This window comes from Amia ocellicauda, chromosome 4 (assembly GCF_036373705.1).
Source record: "Amia ocellicauda isolate fAmiCal2 chromosome 4, fAmiCal2.hap1, whole genome shotgun sequence".
NCBI classification, from domain to species: domain Eukaryota; kingdom Metazoa; phylum Chordata; class Actinopteri; order Amiiformes; family Amiidae; genus Amia; species Amia ocellicauda.
The window spans coordinates 52,304,333-52,322,863 of NC_089853.1; the positions used below are offsets into that span (position 1 = coordinate 52,304,333).

Genomic DNA, 18,531 nt, shown 5'->3' on the forward strand with positions numbered 1-18,531 from the left:
ACATTTGCAAAGATTTCAAACAAACTTCTTTCACGTTGTCTTTATGGGGTATTGTTTGTAGAATTTGGAGGAAAATAATTAATTTAATCCATTTTGGAATAAGGCTGTAACATAACAAAATGTGGAAAAAGTGAAGCGCTGTGAATAGTTTCCGGATGCACTGTATATACAACGTCTGTTTTGGCTTTATACACAAGTTTTGTGTATATACACAAACGCCAGAGAAGTCAAGTCTGATTTAGGAACCTAAATTCATTACTTTTGCTCCCCTTGCTATTTCTGTAACTAGAAATGTACATTTAACTTGGATGAGACAACAGGCTATGATGGGGTCAAGGTTTTGATTTTGTTAGGGTAGTTTTATTTTTATGAACTCTACTGTGGGGAGGATTTGACAGCACACACATTTAACTATCTTATCCCTCATTATATCACTTATTGGATAGGCTCCCTTTTTATAGTCAACCTATGCATGCCTCTGAATAGAAGTAATGTTATTATTTGTATACATCATTTTTGTTATAATATACAGTACATATGTTACTCTTACTTTTAGTGTAGGAGGCCTGTGCAAATTGTAACTTTTACCGTTTGACCTGCTACGTCAGGGGTAACCAAAGTACAGTCCGGGGGCCAAATGCAGCCATTGAGGATGTTTGGTGTGGCCCCCAAAGCCAACCTTCAACCACCCCTTTTTTGAAACCTTACTATATTTTTACACTTTCTGAAACATTGCTGTTACAAATTGCACATGTAATCAGGGAGGAAATAATAAAACAACAATTAAAGTTAATAAATGTTCCCCAACAGAAATGTATAGGAAATAAAAATATATGATTTGGGACATATTTCATTTTCATCGGTGGTTCATTTTCTACCCCCATCCCCCCATACCATGCAACCTCCAGAAATTGGCCCCCATCACCAGACATTGGGAACCCCTGTACTACATTGAATGTTACACATTCTCCTCTGTAAAGCAATAGTGCATAATTTTAAAACGCTACAATATTACAATTATACTATGCAATGTATTAGCCTAATGTTCTTTTTACGTTTCTAAATGTACTGATGCCTTGTTAATAATCTCCGAGGGCAGCAATTAAACTAAGTTAAACTAAATATTTGTTCTTTGCGTCTCACTATATCGCGTTTTTTTTTATTGGACACTGCAACACCAGCGATTTAACCTGGGGTAAATGACAACCATGTACCTAATTCTATTGTGACAATTTGTACCGTGCTGGCACTCTGGTGTTTTGAGATGATGTGTGAAAGGTTGGATGCTTTTCTCTATTCTGATGTGGTTTGTCCATGTATTTCCCCAACTCGTACTTGTACTGGTTTGATGCCCTTAAATAATGCACTTGGTAGAATTCCGCAATGCAAAACATGTGTATGAGTATTTAGTTTTTACACTAACAATTAATGTTTTGTGTTTTACCGAACACTAACAAAAAAAAAAAAACAAAAAAAAAAAACACACTAAACAACACTAACTTCAAACTTCAAACAAGTAGTATTTTTATTCACAAATATTAGTGGTTACTTGTCGGTAAATCGACTTAAGTCGTTTTTACATAAATTATTAGTGTTTTAATGTGCACCCTATCAACAAAGCCTTTATGAAGCCTTTATGGTTATATCACATGCTGACTCCGCAAGACATAAATACAGTGTGTATAGCCAAATCACAAGCAGATGCACTGATGTTAGTATTGTAATGCATAAATACACTGCCTGAATCTGTAACTGCATTAAAAAAAATCGCTGCATGCGTGAATGATAGTAAAAATATTAATATTCTTGATTTATGATTCTGGGTGGATATATACTACGTAAGTGGCAAGGCACCGGCGGGTACCACTGTTGGATAAGCGAGTGAATGCCAGGATGCAAATGCAAGCGTCCGAGGTGGGTGTGACGCCTACCAAACAGCCTGCGATCGATACCTCACCTGGAGAATAAAGCTCCGCGAGCTCCCGGGCACCTGGATGTTGCGGGCCCCATCGAGGCTCCCCACTGCCCGGCCCCCTATGTTCGGGGTCGCCTTGGGTTCCTTGTCTGTGAACCTCGACTCCGTTCTCTGCTCTCGCCATGTTCCACTGCAGGTCCAACCCCCCACCCGGCAAGCGAACCAACAGGGGCGCCGACATCACGGCCTGACCACGCCTCGTATCTACGATCAGCCACTCCTGACTGGTCAGCTCAACCCTTCCAGCCTATCCACTCCCAGCACCCTATTCCGCTCAGCCAATCGGTGATGTTTGCGCTGTGTAGACGCACACAGACTGGAGGAGCGTGCATTTCCTAGCCACAGTTTGCACTGACCAATCAGAGAACAGCAACAGAACTCGCTTCTCTGGCGCTCTTATTACCGACAGTGGAATCGAGAATCAGCAGCGACCTTACAGAAACTGTTACTGCGCAGTCTCCGACAAATGTCGTAGAAATAGGAGATCACAGCCTTAATTTCACAACATATTCCCAAGTTTCATAATGTGAAATGTGTTTAACAGTAAACAGTAAATAATTTATGAAATAGCATATATTACACTCATTAAGTATAGTTTAAGGTTACAATGCTGATAATATTAGTTGTTAACATGTCGCTCTGTGTAATGGGGCTGGTGGCAATGACAAGTCCATTCTATTTTGACTGCTTTTATATGGTATTTTCTTACATCATTTTGACATAAGTGAGGATATTGTATGTATTTAAGCGCCAAAATATATTTTCTTACTTCATACCAGCTGTCTAATTCCTATAGGCAGATGTGTCACTCATGAATTTACTGTACACAGAAAAGACACTTTATATCTACTCAATCAAACGTAATTCCATTTTAAAAACGGGTTATACATATTTATGGTGTATTTCCAGTTATCTTAGAGCGCTATGCAAAGTTATTTATTTCAAGATCAAATTCCTTTGTAGTAGTAGATCATACGAGGCTACACATTGCCACTAGATGTCAGTATAATCTACCTATCTAGATTTATCGTTTCTTATTCTAGGTTACAGAATAATACATACCTGTACATGATGTGAGCCATCACACCCCTTCTCACTGAATAGGCAAAAAAATAAAAAAGACAAAGGCGTAATTTCAATCTAAACACTCTCCTTTGTGTGAATCAACTGTATCAGATATAGAGGTTCGGTTTTTACTATTCCATTTTAAACTAAATCTTATAGCATCTGAAGTACATCCTATAAAGTGTGCATCCTATTTATGTGTGTTTATAGTGAGATACCTAAATGGTAGACTACAGAAGCACATTACACAAGACTGAAGGATTCAATTCATACCGTGGAAAACTATTTTATTACGGAAGAACTAATGTTGTTGTAGACATTATACAACATTCAATTTATTAAATTCCCTTGAAATCAGAGGCAATGCATGATTTATTATTGTGTTTATAAGGCCTATAATATATTGATCCATGATAAACATAAAATGTCTTAGGGTGGTATATGGAGGTATATGGCTACCTCTAGATATCCAAAAGTACCGTTCATTGTTTATATTTTTATATAAAAAAAAAATAACTACATGTATTTTTCAAACTAAACCCAAAATGTGACCCACTTGCTAATGCCAAAATCCACTCCATGTGTTACTTCTTAAGTTCATAACCGTCCCATAAATAAATAAATAAATAAATACATACATACATCTGCATACATAGACTTTTGAAATTATAGCCCACATTTTAAAGATATTTGTAAGTGTTTCCAATATGCTACATTCCTCTGGGAGGCGCTTGAAATGTAGTTGCAGTCTGCTGCAAAGTAACAAAATGACGTAGGCAATGGTCGGAATATTGAACTCTGTAACAACTTTACGACAGTTCCGAAGAAAATGATAAATTGATCGAAACGCTGTGTAATTATTGTCGTCCTCAACTTTGCACCAAAATACATTCTTTGCTAGTGATTTTCGTTTTTCAAATTTCTTTGAACACATCGAGATCTGAGAAACTCCACTCTGCACTGACCTAGATTGACCCCATATCAAAACCTTCGTGGCGGGAGAGAGGGAGAAAAGGCTACGTAACCTACATAATTCAATGCCTATGACATGCTATATCATGCTAACTTTTAAGCCCATATTAGCACATTGACATTTAATGTTTAATTTGCGTGGCATTCAATGTTATAATATTGCAAACTAATAACTTCAATATTGTTTGTGTTATAACATCCGCGACACCTTGAATATGAGATAAAGAAACCAATTAAGCACAAGATATAACAATAAGGGTAAACGGGTTCTTACGGAATTTGTTTATGATGCAAACATTGTTAAAACGATCATTTAAAAAAGTTTGTAATTCCACAGAAATGCGACCATTTTGGAGGAACGATCCGAAACTACCTGGATGAAAACAAAACTGCGCTCTTTCTCCAAGCAGCCCATCGAAACTGCTCATATTTAGAACTAATAACTTTGCATACTTCTAAGATTTCAGCACAGGAACAACATCTTCAATCAAGAAAAGCTGCCACTGTAGAAAACAGTCTAAAATTCAAAGCTGATTTGCTGTCAAACTGGTAAAGCACGTCACCCAGCTACCCAGCCCTCTCCAAACGCCGCCCTCTGCGCGCAGTGTATAAAAGCGCTGCTGCAAGCGAGCTGTCAAAGCCATCCCACACTAGCGAGACAGGCTGCAGCGACGCACTGAACACAAGACTGACCAGTTCCCCGGGCTGTGTTAGTACTGAGTCATATGGTCCAACGCACCCGCGGGTCGCCCACGAGTTTCTTACTTTAAGAAGTTGTCTGCAGGGGCAGTCCCTGAATCCGATGGTCCCGCAATCCGGCGGGTGTTAAGATCCATGGAAGTGGCCGGTTTTTACGAGGGGGATTGCCTTGCTTTCCACGGTAGTAACCGAAGCAACAATCACAGCACCAGAGGCGAAGGCGACTACAAACAGGCGACTGGCGGGTCGATGACGGAGCTGGGCATCGCGGAGCACGAAAAAGCGATCGACTTCAGCATCTACCTCGACCCGGCTTCACACTATCAGCAGCAGCCAACTCAGATCGAAACACTGGACCAGCACCACGGAGGAGATATCTTGGCCAATTTTCTAGCCGAAGAAAGCAAGAACAAACGTGCAGCCACTTTGCAAAACTATAGAAACTACTTTTCATTGAACAACCGGGGTGCCAATCAAACAAACGACAGCCCAAGGCAGTCAGCTATACTGGGCTACCCTGATTTACTGGAGACTCGAGTGGACACGGTGTTTAGTCCGCAACTGCTGGGCGGCTACATCAAGCAGGAGCTAAAAGAAGACTCCAGGATGGACAGGGGCTCTCCTGGTTTCGAGATGCGCTCTTATCTGCAGTACCAGTCCGCTCCGAGCGGCAGCATCGGGAATCTTTCCACCGCCTCCTCTTCCTGCTCTAGTCCACCTGGCACCCCTGCCCCACCAGGTAGCATGGGGTCCCCATCGCACGGCAAAATGTCCTCAGGCAGCAAAGGGAAGAAACGGTTGGAGAAGGACAGCGAGGAATACCGGCTCCGGCGGGAGAGAAACAACGTTGCGGTGAGAAAGAGTAGGGACAAAGCCAAACAGCGGAACATAGAGACTCAGCACAAAGTATTGGAGCTGGCGGCGGAAAATGAACGTTTGCAAAAGCGAGTGGAGCAGCTGTCGAGAGAGCTGGCCACTCTAAGAAACTTGTTGTCGGCTACTGGACAGTGCTAGCATCTGGTGCATAGTCTAGTGATCTAGTGTAAATCCATATTGTGGTCTATACCTCGCTGGATTCGGTACGAGGAAGGTTCAAGGGGCTGGGACTGTCCATGGGTACTACTGTGACAGCTGGAGAACACCAGTCTCCTCACTCTGGGATGTATTATTTTTCTGAAAACTATTATTATTATTATTATTATTATTATTATTATTATTATTATTATTATTTTGTAACAGGTTAACTATTGCTTAACGATCAGAGAAACAAGCAGTTCGCAACTTGTGTCGGTGTTTGCTTGGGAAGGAGGGGTGAATGAATTGCGTAACCATGAGTCTGTAAATTGCCACTTCTGCTACAGTGTTTTGTTTTTTGATGTTTACTGTATTTTTATACAAGTTTCGGTGTTATGTATGCTGGTCTGTTATTTAAGAAGAGCACGTAAAAAAAGCTTAAGTCGGATTTTTTTTTTAGGTATATGGTTGTCAAGGGAATTGGATTGTATGATGCAACCCGATGTAACAGTATTTGCAATGTAATGAAGTAATCTGTTAAAGATGAAAAGGTATATACAGATATACATAAATGTGTAAGTCATATTTTATTGAATTAAAAGATTTTTACTTGGTCACAATTCCTGTGTTCTTGCTTTTACTGGATATATTGTGTGATGAGCTTGTAAATGTAGTGCATATATGTTTTTTAAATGGGTGTCTTTCACAGTCCTTTGTTATTGTATAAATAGTACATTTTATTGAAAAACATTTAACTATTAAAACAAAACTGGAAAAAAATGGCTCGAATAGAAGGCCCAGTTAGATCATTACACCTGAGTAGAATATGTTAAGTTGGACGGTATAGAGAATTAATTAAATGCAGTAGTTACTAATTGACAGGGCAGATGACAAGGTCAGATCATTTGAGGGATTTTCTGGCCCAGTTGTTGTTACCTGGAAAACAATGCTGCTAATAATCTATATTTTTTTAGTAACCTAAGCTTAAGTTAATTTTCTCATTCTTTTTGGTCAACTTCAAGACGGGTCTGTAAAGTACATGCACGTAGATTTTGTTTAGTAGACTTAAAACAATGAATGTGTGCAGGCATGTACATTCAGAGGCAATCATAATTATTATGTTCAAAATGTATGTATATCACATACAACAAAAAAGCCAGACAGTTACAGTTGCTTTAAAATACATAATTACATAGAGGCCTAAATAAAACTTAAAAAGTTAAAACATTGAATGCAAAAAAAACAAAAACAAAAAAAAACATCTCGTACAAGCATTTCCACTTCCACCAATGATAAACACAGAAGAGCGAGGAAAATTTTAAATTGAAATTATTATTTTGGCGGTATTAAAATATTAAGACATTAAAGCTTTTAATACCGAAACCACGTCAGCCACAGCAACCCAACCCTTAAACCGTTTGAATGATTCAATAAATAAAAACATTTCGTATGTTGGCAGTTATATTTATTTATTCATTTAGGCATATTTACCTATTTAAAAGCTGGGTTTTTTATATTTGTATAGGGTAAAACCTAGAGAGTTGCTATTGCATTTTGTTTGTGTGAAAACTATTATCTATGCTGTCCCGCAGTTCACAGGGATGTCTCGCAGATGCATCAATTGGATAAAATACTCCCGCATTTACACCTTTCCGCAAACTGTTTTCACGTCTTATTCAAACACATAGCTGCTTACTCAACCGATTCGTATCCGGGGAGAGGTACAGTTAGTCAATGAAAAACTAGACCAAAACCAAGACAACAGATTTCCTCTACAATAGATCTATCACTGGTAGGGAACAGCGAGGCCAGTGTCAATGCAAGTTGGACCTAGACCTGGGGATGAAATATGTCACTAAAAACCTTAAAGTCTGATCACGCCTGCATTTAAAGCAGACTGACCCTTGTCCTTCTTAGGCTTTCATCTATTATAATTTATAATTAATAATATATATAGAATAGTTTCACAAATGTTATAGTCTTCAAACATTACCCCTGCCCCTATTTTTACACACACACACACACACACACACACATATATATATATATATATATATATATATATATATATATATATATATATATATATATGTGTGTGTGTGTGTGTGTGTGTGTGTGTGTGTGTGTGTGTGTGTGTAAAAATAGGGGCAGGGGTAATGTTTGAAGACTATAACATTTGTGAAACTATTCTAATTGAATCACAACTTCAATATCAAAACAACTACATTTGTGTCAGATCTATTGCCCCACAGTGTCTTCTCATACATGACTTGCAGGAAGGAAACTTTATCAATAGGTACATCTTTAATTGAAACAACAGGAAAAAAAGCTTAACCTACTAAGATATGGAGGCTGGGGTTTCATACTTAAAAGCAAATAAAAATATATTAGGGTGTTTTCTGGCTTGCAGAAACCCTTTAAATTGGTGGAAGCCTTGCCCCAATTTAACTTGGCTTTAGTAAAAAGACAAAAACAATTGAACTCCTAACAGCAACTTAAGAATAAACCAGATGGCCTACAGTAGAACAACGGATCACCAGCGAGGTTCAGTAATTGCGAGGTGGGATCAGTAAAGGAGGAGCAGCTGGTGCAGCAGCATTTGTGTCTTCTGACTGAATGTTTGCAGATATTTCTTCTGAACTGATACCAAGAACAGACTTAGATTACTATTAAACCTATGAAGATTTAGTGGTTTAATTTAAATAGTAATTTCATAAAGACGTGGCAACATTTTCTAATGCAGATCAATTAAGCACAGGTTTTGGTAAATTCACATTTAGGGAACATTTGGAATAGCCCTCTGAATACCCTACTTAACTCAAGAAATAGATTTCTTGTTCCCTTAACAGAACAAGAGATTTGCTTAATGAATCATTAACTACCTTGTTCCTAGCCTTTATTAATAGGTGATTAAAACTGAGTGGTTTAGGGATCTCCAGGACCAGAGTTGTATAAGCTAGAAATTTCAGTGTACCGTTCCCATTTTCTAAATTTGTAATTATTTGTTTTTCTGTGGAGAGAGAACCAGACTAGAATTCTAGAGGGTACCATTGAGTAGTTCTTCACAAGGTGGGAATTTTTCACATTTGTATCTATTTTTATACAATTGCACAGCAGGTCTGCTCATAGCGGTCTAGTTTCCAGCAGATTCAGCACTGGCAGCGGGTGTTAAGATCTGCACTGTGTGGATGTGTTGGCCTGCTGCCAACCCTGAGGAGGTGACGACAAGTTCATGCAGTGTGTTTTGTGCTGAGTCACAGTGGGAAGTTACATGCTGTTCTCCATTCATACTCCCAGTCAGAAGAGTTTGTGTACAACTCCTTAAAGCTACAGGGAACCTCCTACTGCCAGGCTTCGGGAGAGAATGGCTCGAAATCCGCCAGCAGCTTCTCAGTTTCTATATTAAGATTCATGTGATTTCTAAACTGTGGACTCTTGCAATTCTGAGCTGCTGTAGCCTATGGTCATGTCATGGGCTGTCACCTCCAGTTACTTATCCACAAGATTCTGTTATGATAGTCTAGTGATTCATTATAGGGCGATGGCTAATACATAGCTTGTTTTTGTTTGTTACTTTTTGTTTCCTTTTTTGAAGAATAAGACTTAACTGAGGTCCTGATCTCTTTGTGTGTCACACCAGTACTGGACACTACCTCGAGGATGCCATTATTATTTTTATTATTATTATTATTATTATTATTATTATTATTATTATTTTATTTCTTGGCAGATGCCCTTATGTCATGAGACTCGATTAAAAGTTTTGTGTCTTTTAAAGATTACAGTCTTGTATTTTTTTATAATCTCTTTCTTTGAACACACAGTTAAATGAGGGCTTTTGTGCTATCACTGTGTCACATTCACCTACACTGCAAATATTGCTGCTATCTTGACCATACAAACAATCGATACACAATTCAGTTCAGAACTCAACATGGAGCACAGTCCAAGGCCACACTACAAATGTACAAGCAGAAAACAGCCCTGCACTACAGCATGGCACTATTTGATACAAAACAAGCTCTACCTTCCCTAGGTAGAGCTTGTTTTGTATCAAATAGTGCCATGCTGTGCCATTTGTAGTGTAGGGGTGTTTTAAAATGCACCTGTACCTGTTATTTTTAATGTGTATGTGTTATTTACACATACACATTAAAAATAACAGGTACAGGCGCATTTTAAAACACCCCTCAATCCAACCTACACTGCATTCCTCTTCAGCAGAATATTGGACATATTGTTGACAAATTGAGAAATTCTGGATAACATTATTATTATTATTATTATTATTATTATTATTATTATTATTATTATTTCTTGGCCACAACATAAGTGCAATACAAAGTGCAAGAATACAGTTAAGTACAATATTGCATGTTCACAGAGCACAACCAAACTAGGCAAGGGCTATACATATTAGTTTCCTTTTTTTTTGCGGGAAGGGAGGGGGGTTCTTCACCTTACAGAATTTATCAGTGTATGCAAAATAAAATGCATTAAAAGAAAGTCAGTAAAAAGGGGGGAGGGGGGAATTCCAAAAATACTCCTTTCACATACAGTTCTTTCAGTACAACACAATACAATCAATATAATAAAATATCAGATATTGTCAATTGTTATTTCTGTTGTTCAACAAATCCTTCAATTTTTTAATTTCTCTGGGCTTTAAGTGGGAGTTTTTAGTGGTGACTTCCTTGACCACTAGTTCTTCCACTTTTATAGTCAAAGTGTTGTGACATACAGTATACAGAACTCCAATTGATGTATACACATTCTTGAGGATTTTTCAGGTATGTTTAGTTCTTATGGTGTAATTGCCTTTATATATATATATATATATATATAAAGCAGGACCATGAGGCATATTTGGTTATGATAATACTACTTTAGTATATTTAGAAGTTGGAGATAGTGACAATAATATAAACTCTGATGGGCCACAAGTTTGTGGTTTGTGGGTAGTTGATTTGCTCTGGGCTCTAGTGTGTTTCATTTCCACTAGCTTAGTCCAAAAGTCCAAAAATTAAATGAGATTGTCCTGCCACTTTCACTCTTTCACATTTGTATAATTACCAAATCCATCTTTTCTTTAAGAAGTAGATTATTTGTTTACCAAACACATCTTCCGAAAAAAATGAACTGGACTTCAGGAAGCATTTGTATTATTTTTTTTACTGAACCACACCAGAAGTAAGAGGAAGTGAACTGAAATCGCAAAATCATTAGAAATGTAAACACAGAATGCAACCATTTCTTACTTTCCTGACTAGTGTTCAAAAGCAGAGTAGCTTTTCCAGAAACTCAATTGCTTGAGAGAGGAGCAAGGCAGCACTGAAAAACAGAGGAAGACAACAAAAACAAGAATGACAGTGTGAGACTGCTAAGGGGACAAGCCACCCAGTATGGGTTGCCCTTCTGATCAAGTGGTGAATAGCTACTCATGACTTCAACAGAATGGTCAGGCTCCTAACTGGTATACTTCCTGGTGAGCCTAGATGATTGGGACTTTGGGGGAGACTGTGTTTAAGCTCAAAATCAAACCCAAGCTTATACGTTGACCATTTATGGATGCACCAAAAGAATACACCACTTTCAAAAGCCCCACACCGACATGAAGTTGGCATCAGGCTGTTGCTGTTTTGCTGTGAAAATAGCACTGATTGTGGCACATAACTGGACTGACAAACGATTCTGCAGTGAAGGGTTAGCTGTGGTTAAGATCACTGAGGAACTGGTGAGTAGCTGAGTCATTGAGAGCTTTAGTTGTTTGTTGCAGCAAATCCAGTAACCCTGCAGACCACAGTACATGCCTAGCTCCTTACAAAACAAGTGTTCAAGCTTCCTTCTTGTAAATGTATATTGTTTTACCATGCCTCTCTTTCACTCACTACTTATTGATCATTACTGTACTAATCAAGGTCTATCACCAGCTAGTTTCTGGTTTCATATTTTCCACTGAAGGTACACTGTATTCAGACTACCCATTGTATTTTACCTGAATAAGCTGATTTATGGTTTGCTCCATGGAAAATCTTGGCTGTGTAAAATATTTCCCCACCTTCTTATTGTCTATATTTTGAACTCATTACGTCTCAACCCATTTTCATTTCTTTGACTTTTTGTAAACATTTTAGCTTATTTATAGTCGTAAAGGGGTGCCCAGTGCGTGTATGAAGTTCCGAGAATAATACAGGAAGGTAAAAAAATAAATAAACCAAACAAAAAAATAAAATAAAAGACATCGCTGCTTAAGACAATACTAAGTCACATTGAGTTAGTCTGCTACGTTTCCTCGAATTTCCATTACATTTGACAGGTACACAATGGAAATTGTAAATATAAAATTATTACAATAAATGCATCAATAGAAACTTAGGCTAGTGGAGACTGTATGCATATGTAAGTTATATTACATTATTACTACTATTATTATTATTACTATTATAATTAATAAGTGGCTCCTTAATTATACAAATTAAGTAGTAAGGTCATGTTCTAGTTTTCGCTCATTTCCGGTGTGCATGTGTTCCAGCACGTTCCAGGTATTAACACGTCAGATTTTTTTTTTTTTTTTTTTTTTAAGTCAAGCCCAAAGAAATCATTCCCACAAGGGGCTGGAATTACAGCACTAGCTTAAGTTGCGTCATCCAGGTGTGTGTGTATGCATTTGGATATTACATTTCTCTGCGCACTGCAGAGCTATAAGGCTGCATCCAGGTGTGTATGATTGCAACTGCTCTAAATGCCATCTGTAAACGTGGGCACATGCTGGAGTATTCAACCCACACTACTCAGACTTGAACTCTGTACTTTGCGCAATGAACTCTAATCAGCAGCATTTTAAAACAAAAAATGTTGTCTCCTCAAATCGATTGTATGGAAAAGCAGAATGTATGCAAGTCAAACACTGATTCCAATGTCAGAGAAAAAATTAAGTCTTTTGATTGATTTTACTTCCAAATTCAGCTGAACACAGACACTTGTGGTTGAAACATGCTGTTTTTTACATCTCCATCACTTTTAAACATGAATGACAGTGAGAGGCTAAGTACAGCCTACATTCACATTTCCCTGCAGTGAAATGTGGAATCTATGCACAGAAAAACAAAAAAGTGAGCAGAAGGGTTTGTTACAACAGTCGATCCTCAGCTAGACATCCGCAAGCTCTTCAACAGTCCCCTCTCCTCTTCCATCATGCCCAAGTCTCCCACCACCCAAGCTTCCTTTTCTTCATTCTCACCTCTCTCGGACTCTGAACTTTTCTCTCTCCTCCTACGTCACAAACCTACAACGTGTGCCCTGGACCCTCTCCCTAGTCACCTCCTCAAAATGACTGCTCCTGATCTACTCCCCTTCATCTCCTCCCTCCTCAACTCCTCCCTCCTCTCTGGCTGTTTCCCATCTGCATTGAAAGCTGCTGTCATCCCACTCCTCAAGAAACCTACCCTTGACCCCACCTCTCCTCAGAACTACCACCCTGTCTCCCTACTCCCCTTCCTCTCAAAGACCCTCGAGTGTGCTGTCCACCATCAGCTCTCTGCATTTCTTTCTCATCACTCACTCCTGGATCCTCTGCAATCCGGCTTCCGCACAGCTCACTCCACTGAGACGGCTCTCCTGGCAGTCACTGACTCCCTCAGCTGTGCTCGGGTGGCTTCCCTCTCCTCAGTCCTCATCCTCCTTGATCTCTCTGCAGCATCTGACACTGTCGATCACTCCATCCTCCTCTCCTGCCTCGATGACCTTGGAATCTCTGGAACTGCTCTCACCTGGTTCTCCTCCTACCTCAGCAACCGGACCTATCAAGTGACCTGGCGAGGTTCTTCATCCACCCCCCAACCTATCCTTACCAGTGTACCCCAAGGCTCTGTCCTGGGCCCCCTCCTGTTCTCTCTCTACACTCGCCCCCTCATCGCATCTCATAGTTTCTCCTACCACTTCTATGCAGATGATCCCCAGATCTTCCTGTCTTTTCCCTCATCTGACCCTCTCATCCCCTCTCGCATCTCTTCCTGCTGGTCTGCTATCTCTGCCTGGATGCACTTGCACCACCTCAAGCTCAACCTTTCCAAATCAAATCTCCTCTATTTCCACCCCCCCTTCCTCACCTTCTGCTGATCTCTCCATCTCAATCCTCTTGGAATCTATGACACTCTCTCCTTCTGCTTCCAATAAGAACCTAGGAGTCACTCTCGATTCTGCGCTCTCCTACACTCAGCACATCACTATGCTGACACGCACTTGCAGATTCTTCCTGAGCAACATACTGAATCCGACCCTTCCTCAACAACTACTCAACTCAGCTGCTGGTCCAGTTCCTGGTCCTCTCCCACCTGGACTACTGCTACTCCCTCCTGTCCGGCCTGCCTACAAATACTACCCGCCCATTCCAGCTCATCCAGAACTCTGCGTCTCGTCTGGTATTCTCTCTGCCTCGATTCGCACATGCTACTCCACTGCTCCACTCTCTCCACTGGCTCCCAATACCGGCACACATTCAGTTCAAGACATGGACACTCACCTACCGCTGTCTCGACCATGCTGCACCAAGCTACCTTCAGACCCTCGTCTCTCCATACATCCCCTCCAGACCACTGTGGTCTTCCAGTGCCAGAAGACTAACTCTGCCTCCTCTCCACTCCCCTTCCTCCATAGCTCGCTCCTTCTCATCCCTGGCCCGTAACTGGTGGAACGACCTTCCCACTGAAGTCAAAACAGCAGAATCCTTGACCTCCTTCCAGCACTTACTCAAAACACATCTTTTCAGACAGTACTTGTAATTTAGTCCTTTACACTCCTGTAAGATAGCACTTTACAATGTTTTATCATACTTCTTGCCTTGTGTTAACTAGTACTTGTATTATTTTGATTTCCCCTATGCTCCCTTTCCCTTTGACTGTGACCTAACATCTTGTCTGCACTCCAGGATGTAAGACCTCATATTGTATTCACTTGGGTATTGGAACTTGTAAAATGTATTATGCTTTGAAGTTCACTGTATTATGTAAATTTGAATTTGTAATGTTTTATGACATGTACTGAACTGTATTTTTGAACTCTGTATTGTGCTTATATAAGTCACCCTGGATAAGGGTGTCTGCCAATAAATAAATAAATAAAGTCATTTTATTAACTTATCAGTTCATTTCTATTTTATGTGGCACCTGTTTGTAATGAGATCCAGCTCAAAATACGTATACAGCTGCAATCCACCACTATAATCATAAAGCATAAGTGTAAAATTCCAAGAAGTAATCATGCCAGTCATCAGTCATTATGCGTTTGCAAATTCAAAATCTACTGCAATCTATCAATTCAATTTTTGCAACCTTTGCTGTACTGCATTATACTCCATAAAGTTTTTTTTATTCCTTGTACATTCATAATATAAATTGTATTTTGTAAAATGAGTCACTCAAGATATTGGTAATTGTAAAGGGTGACCCATTTGGTTGAAAGTTGAAACTGTTGTACTTTTACATTGCACAGCGATACATGCATGTGTGACGTTGATCTGCAAAATGTGTCACAACTACCAGGTCAGCTTCTTAGGCAACACATTTCACACTGTCAAACTGCAACAGGAGTCAGCATTTAACAGGACTTATGTGTACATACCAAGTGTTGAAAGGCCCAAAAACAAGTACTTAAAGAGTATGAGCACTAGAAAATTAACGGTTCAATGGATTTTGGGATAATTATATTACTAATAACAACAATAACATCATCATCGTGTTGGGACATGTGCTCTTTCCTGTAATATAGTACTGTACATCCACTGGCAGTGGGCAGTCAATATTAGACTTTCAGGAGAAACTTGTTAAACAACAATATTACTCATAGGCTAAGACTTTAAATCTAACCAAAACTACCTAGTTTTAACTGAGACGTGAGATTAAGTAGCTTATGCCACTACTTTAATTTTCCTACCTGTAGACTTGACTGAAATAACTCTGGACTGTCTTAAAATAAAAAATATAAAAGCACTTTAATGGAAAAACTTTCATTTTTGGAGCAAAACAGTTTACACTGCCGCCCACATTTTCACATTTATAACATTGCACAGCACACACACACACACAAATAATAAAAAATAATAATCCTCGAAACTGCAGTGATTTATTCAGCTTGTCAATGGTGCCTGGTGCCTTTCATGTTTAACAACTTGCAGAATACCAGACTATAGTCTTGCATTTCTCTTTACTCGTTTCATCATTGCAAGTTCACATATTTTATTTTATTTTTGTTTCTTCTTTTTTTTGACACCAGGGGAAATGAAACTCTGCAGAAGGGGTATAATGCAACAAATGTGGGAATTGTAACACTTTCAGTTCATTATCTTTCAAGGCAAAGGAAATTCTTTAATCTCATCGCAGTGCCTTCAAAGATTACTACGTTACACACTGAGGTTAGCCTTTTTTCACACCAGTTACATGGGACGATTTTAGGCAAAAGCTCGACTTCACAAATAAATATGTGGAGTATCTGTTTGAGTGGTGTCTATTTTGTCAAAGCTAAGGTTTGAGCCATCCAATACTAGCACTATTACCACTACTAAAATAACTAACCCCAAGTAACTCTCCTCTAATAAGGGGGATACTGTGTGTGTACTTAACCCCTAACTTCCCAACATCCCCTCAAGCCTTTGGTGAAATTACAAATAGTACTAAACCAATAAAAACAAGTGGTTACACTTTACAATAAGTGTTTAGTGTCTAACTAACTAATATGTTCGTTAACATGAACCAGTCAGTAACTAATGCATCAACAAGGCATGACAAGTATTTGTAAATGTTAACTAATTAATTAACTACATCATGAATTAATGTTTTAGTTTGTCTTTCTTCATGTCTGAATATTCAGATGCATTAACTAATGTGAACAATTTACTTAGTTAAAATGAATAAACATTACTCATTACTCGTTATCTTATGTGATTCAATTACACATTATGGTAAGCTAATTAGGGCATTGGTTAAACCTTTTGGTGGTGCCTGATGTAGTGGAAACTGTTCACAGGGGTGTAAAGTAACAAAGTACAAATAATTATTTCCTGTACTTAAGTACGTTTTTCTAGTATTTGTACTTTACTTAAGTTTTTTTTTTGTGTGTGTCTACTTTTACTCCACTACATTTATGAACAAAATAATGTACTTTTTACTCCACTACATTTCCCACACAGACGACTCCGTTACTGTTCTTACTTCCGGTAGGTCATTAATATGAATATTAAACTGGCTATATACTTTATTCTTCAATTTCATAGCACCATTCATACCTCAGTCACACACATTGTACCATTTGGGGGAAAAAAAACGTATTTTGATTGGCCTTCACAAAGTAGAAAGGCAAGGTCAATTTGACCATTTAGGTTTGCTTAGTATGCCCACAAAGAAAAAAAAAAAGTTTCACCGAGCAGCTTCATGAAAAATATATCTAACGTTTATATTGGGTATGCAAAATGGATAGTTTAGCAGTACTCACAACTGCGTGGAGAGCTATGCAAAAACACTGTGTATAATTGTAATATCGATTATTGTACATCCTGTGTTATCACCCACCGAAAAGAGTTGTTCAGTCATTTCTGATGCCCCCTTGTGAGTTAATCGTACCGCCGGGCAAGGAAAGAGATTAGCCTACACTCTTCGTAATTTGGTTCATGTCTCCGACCTTAACAGTTTAATAAAATTAGTAAGAATCGCATTCTTATAAAGCGCTCGTCCTGCGTCCGAAATGAATATAAAGTGTGTTGGTGGTTCACACTGGACGCGAAAATCATAGAACTGCCTGTATTTCAGTAGGAGCTTCCACACTGCTTTAAGACAATTAGCATCACTAAGATATAAACGGTCTACTTTCTAGATTTTTGCGCCGCGACTGGAAAGAATCTGACCAATCAGAAGGGACGTCAACTGACGTGGAAACACGCACAGTATATGCACCCGGCCCATAACAAACAGTGTGGACGACGAGAAGTTAGTTTATGAGCTACAGCAATATCCATTACTGTATCATTGTAAATTAAAAGACAAACAAATCCATTAGAAAGACAATGCGTGGGTGAACTTCACAGCAACGACATTAATTAATGACAGCTGTCCGTAAATGATTGACATGTTTTAATAAATAATATGCATAATTAAATGTGATTTTTATTTTACATATAAACTTTATTATTCACTTTATGATATAAATCGTACAATTGTATATGAGAAAAGGTCCCGAAATCATGTTCATGGTGATGTTTACACTTTATATGAAAACAAAGTTTTTAAGATGGCATGCGTAAGAACATCAAATTTGATATACATAATGAAAAATGTATTTTGTAGCCACACTCTCACTTATTAGGTATATATAGCCCAGATGAAGACACAGTACTGTTGAAAGGTGTTGTTATTCAATACAATTAAACTTTTATAAAATACTAATGAAAGTAATTTCCAGATATGTGCCTAAATAACATTTATTTTTGTTGGACATGGTTTTCTTTAAGATACAGATGAGGAACCATAAAAAAAATACCTTGATAATTTATGGAAAATAAAATATTGGATCATCAAATTAATCTCTTGCATGCCCTCTTCATAAGGCTCACACACAAACACATGCACATTCATTTTATTATTAAAATCACAATTTACTTTTACTTTTGGTACTTGAGTACTCTTGAAAGTAGCTACTTTTTTACTTTTACTCAAGTACTGTTTGAATGGGAGGCTTTTTGCTTTTACTGGAGTAAGTTTTTGATAGAATATTTTTACTTTTACTCAAGTATGACTTCCGACTACTTTTTACACCTCTGA

General features: G+C 38.5%; 2 protein-coding genes across 4 annotated transcripts in view; one reads left to right on the forward strand and one right to left on the reverse strand.

Annotated features, from left to right (window-relative positions):
• peds1b (plasmanylethanolamine desaturase 1b) overlaps positions 1–4,557 on the reverse strand; it is a 33,908-nt gene extending 29,351 nt beyond the window's left edge. The window contains exon 1 of one of the 3 annotated variants that reach the window (XM_066702729.1): positions 4,287–4,557. In XM_066702729.1, the coding sequence (XP_066558826.1) occupies positions 4,287–4,440 (154 nt within the window). In that variant the 5' untranslated portion in view covers positions 4,441–4,557. The other 2 variants (XM_066702727.1, XM_066702728.1) reach the window with 2 other exon arrangements.
• Positions 4,558–4,652: 95 nt separating this feature from the next.
• Positions 4,653–6,345, forward strand: cebpb (CCAAT enhancer binding protein beta). The gene has a single exon (XM_066702731.1). The coding sequence runs from the start codon at positions 4,847–4,849 to the stop codon at positions 5,723–5,725; it is 879 nt and encodes a 292-aa protein (XP_066558828.1). The 5' UTR covers positions 4,653–4,846; the 3' UTR covers positions 5,726–6,345.
• The last annotated feature ends 12,186 nt before the right edge of the window (positions 6,346–18,531 follow it).

Bases quoted from the DNA above. Each gene is read 5' to 3' on its own strand.
- cebpb (XM_066702731.1), top strand. From the start codon at position 4,847: ATGGAAGTGGCCGGTTTTTACGAGGGGGATTGCCTTGCTTTCCACGGT.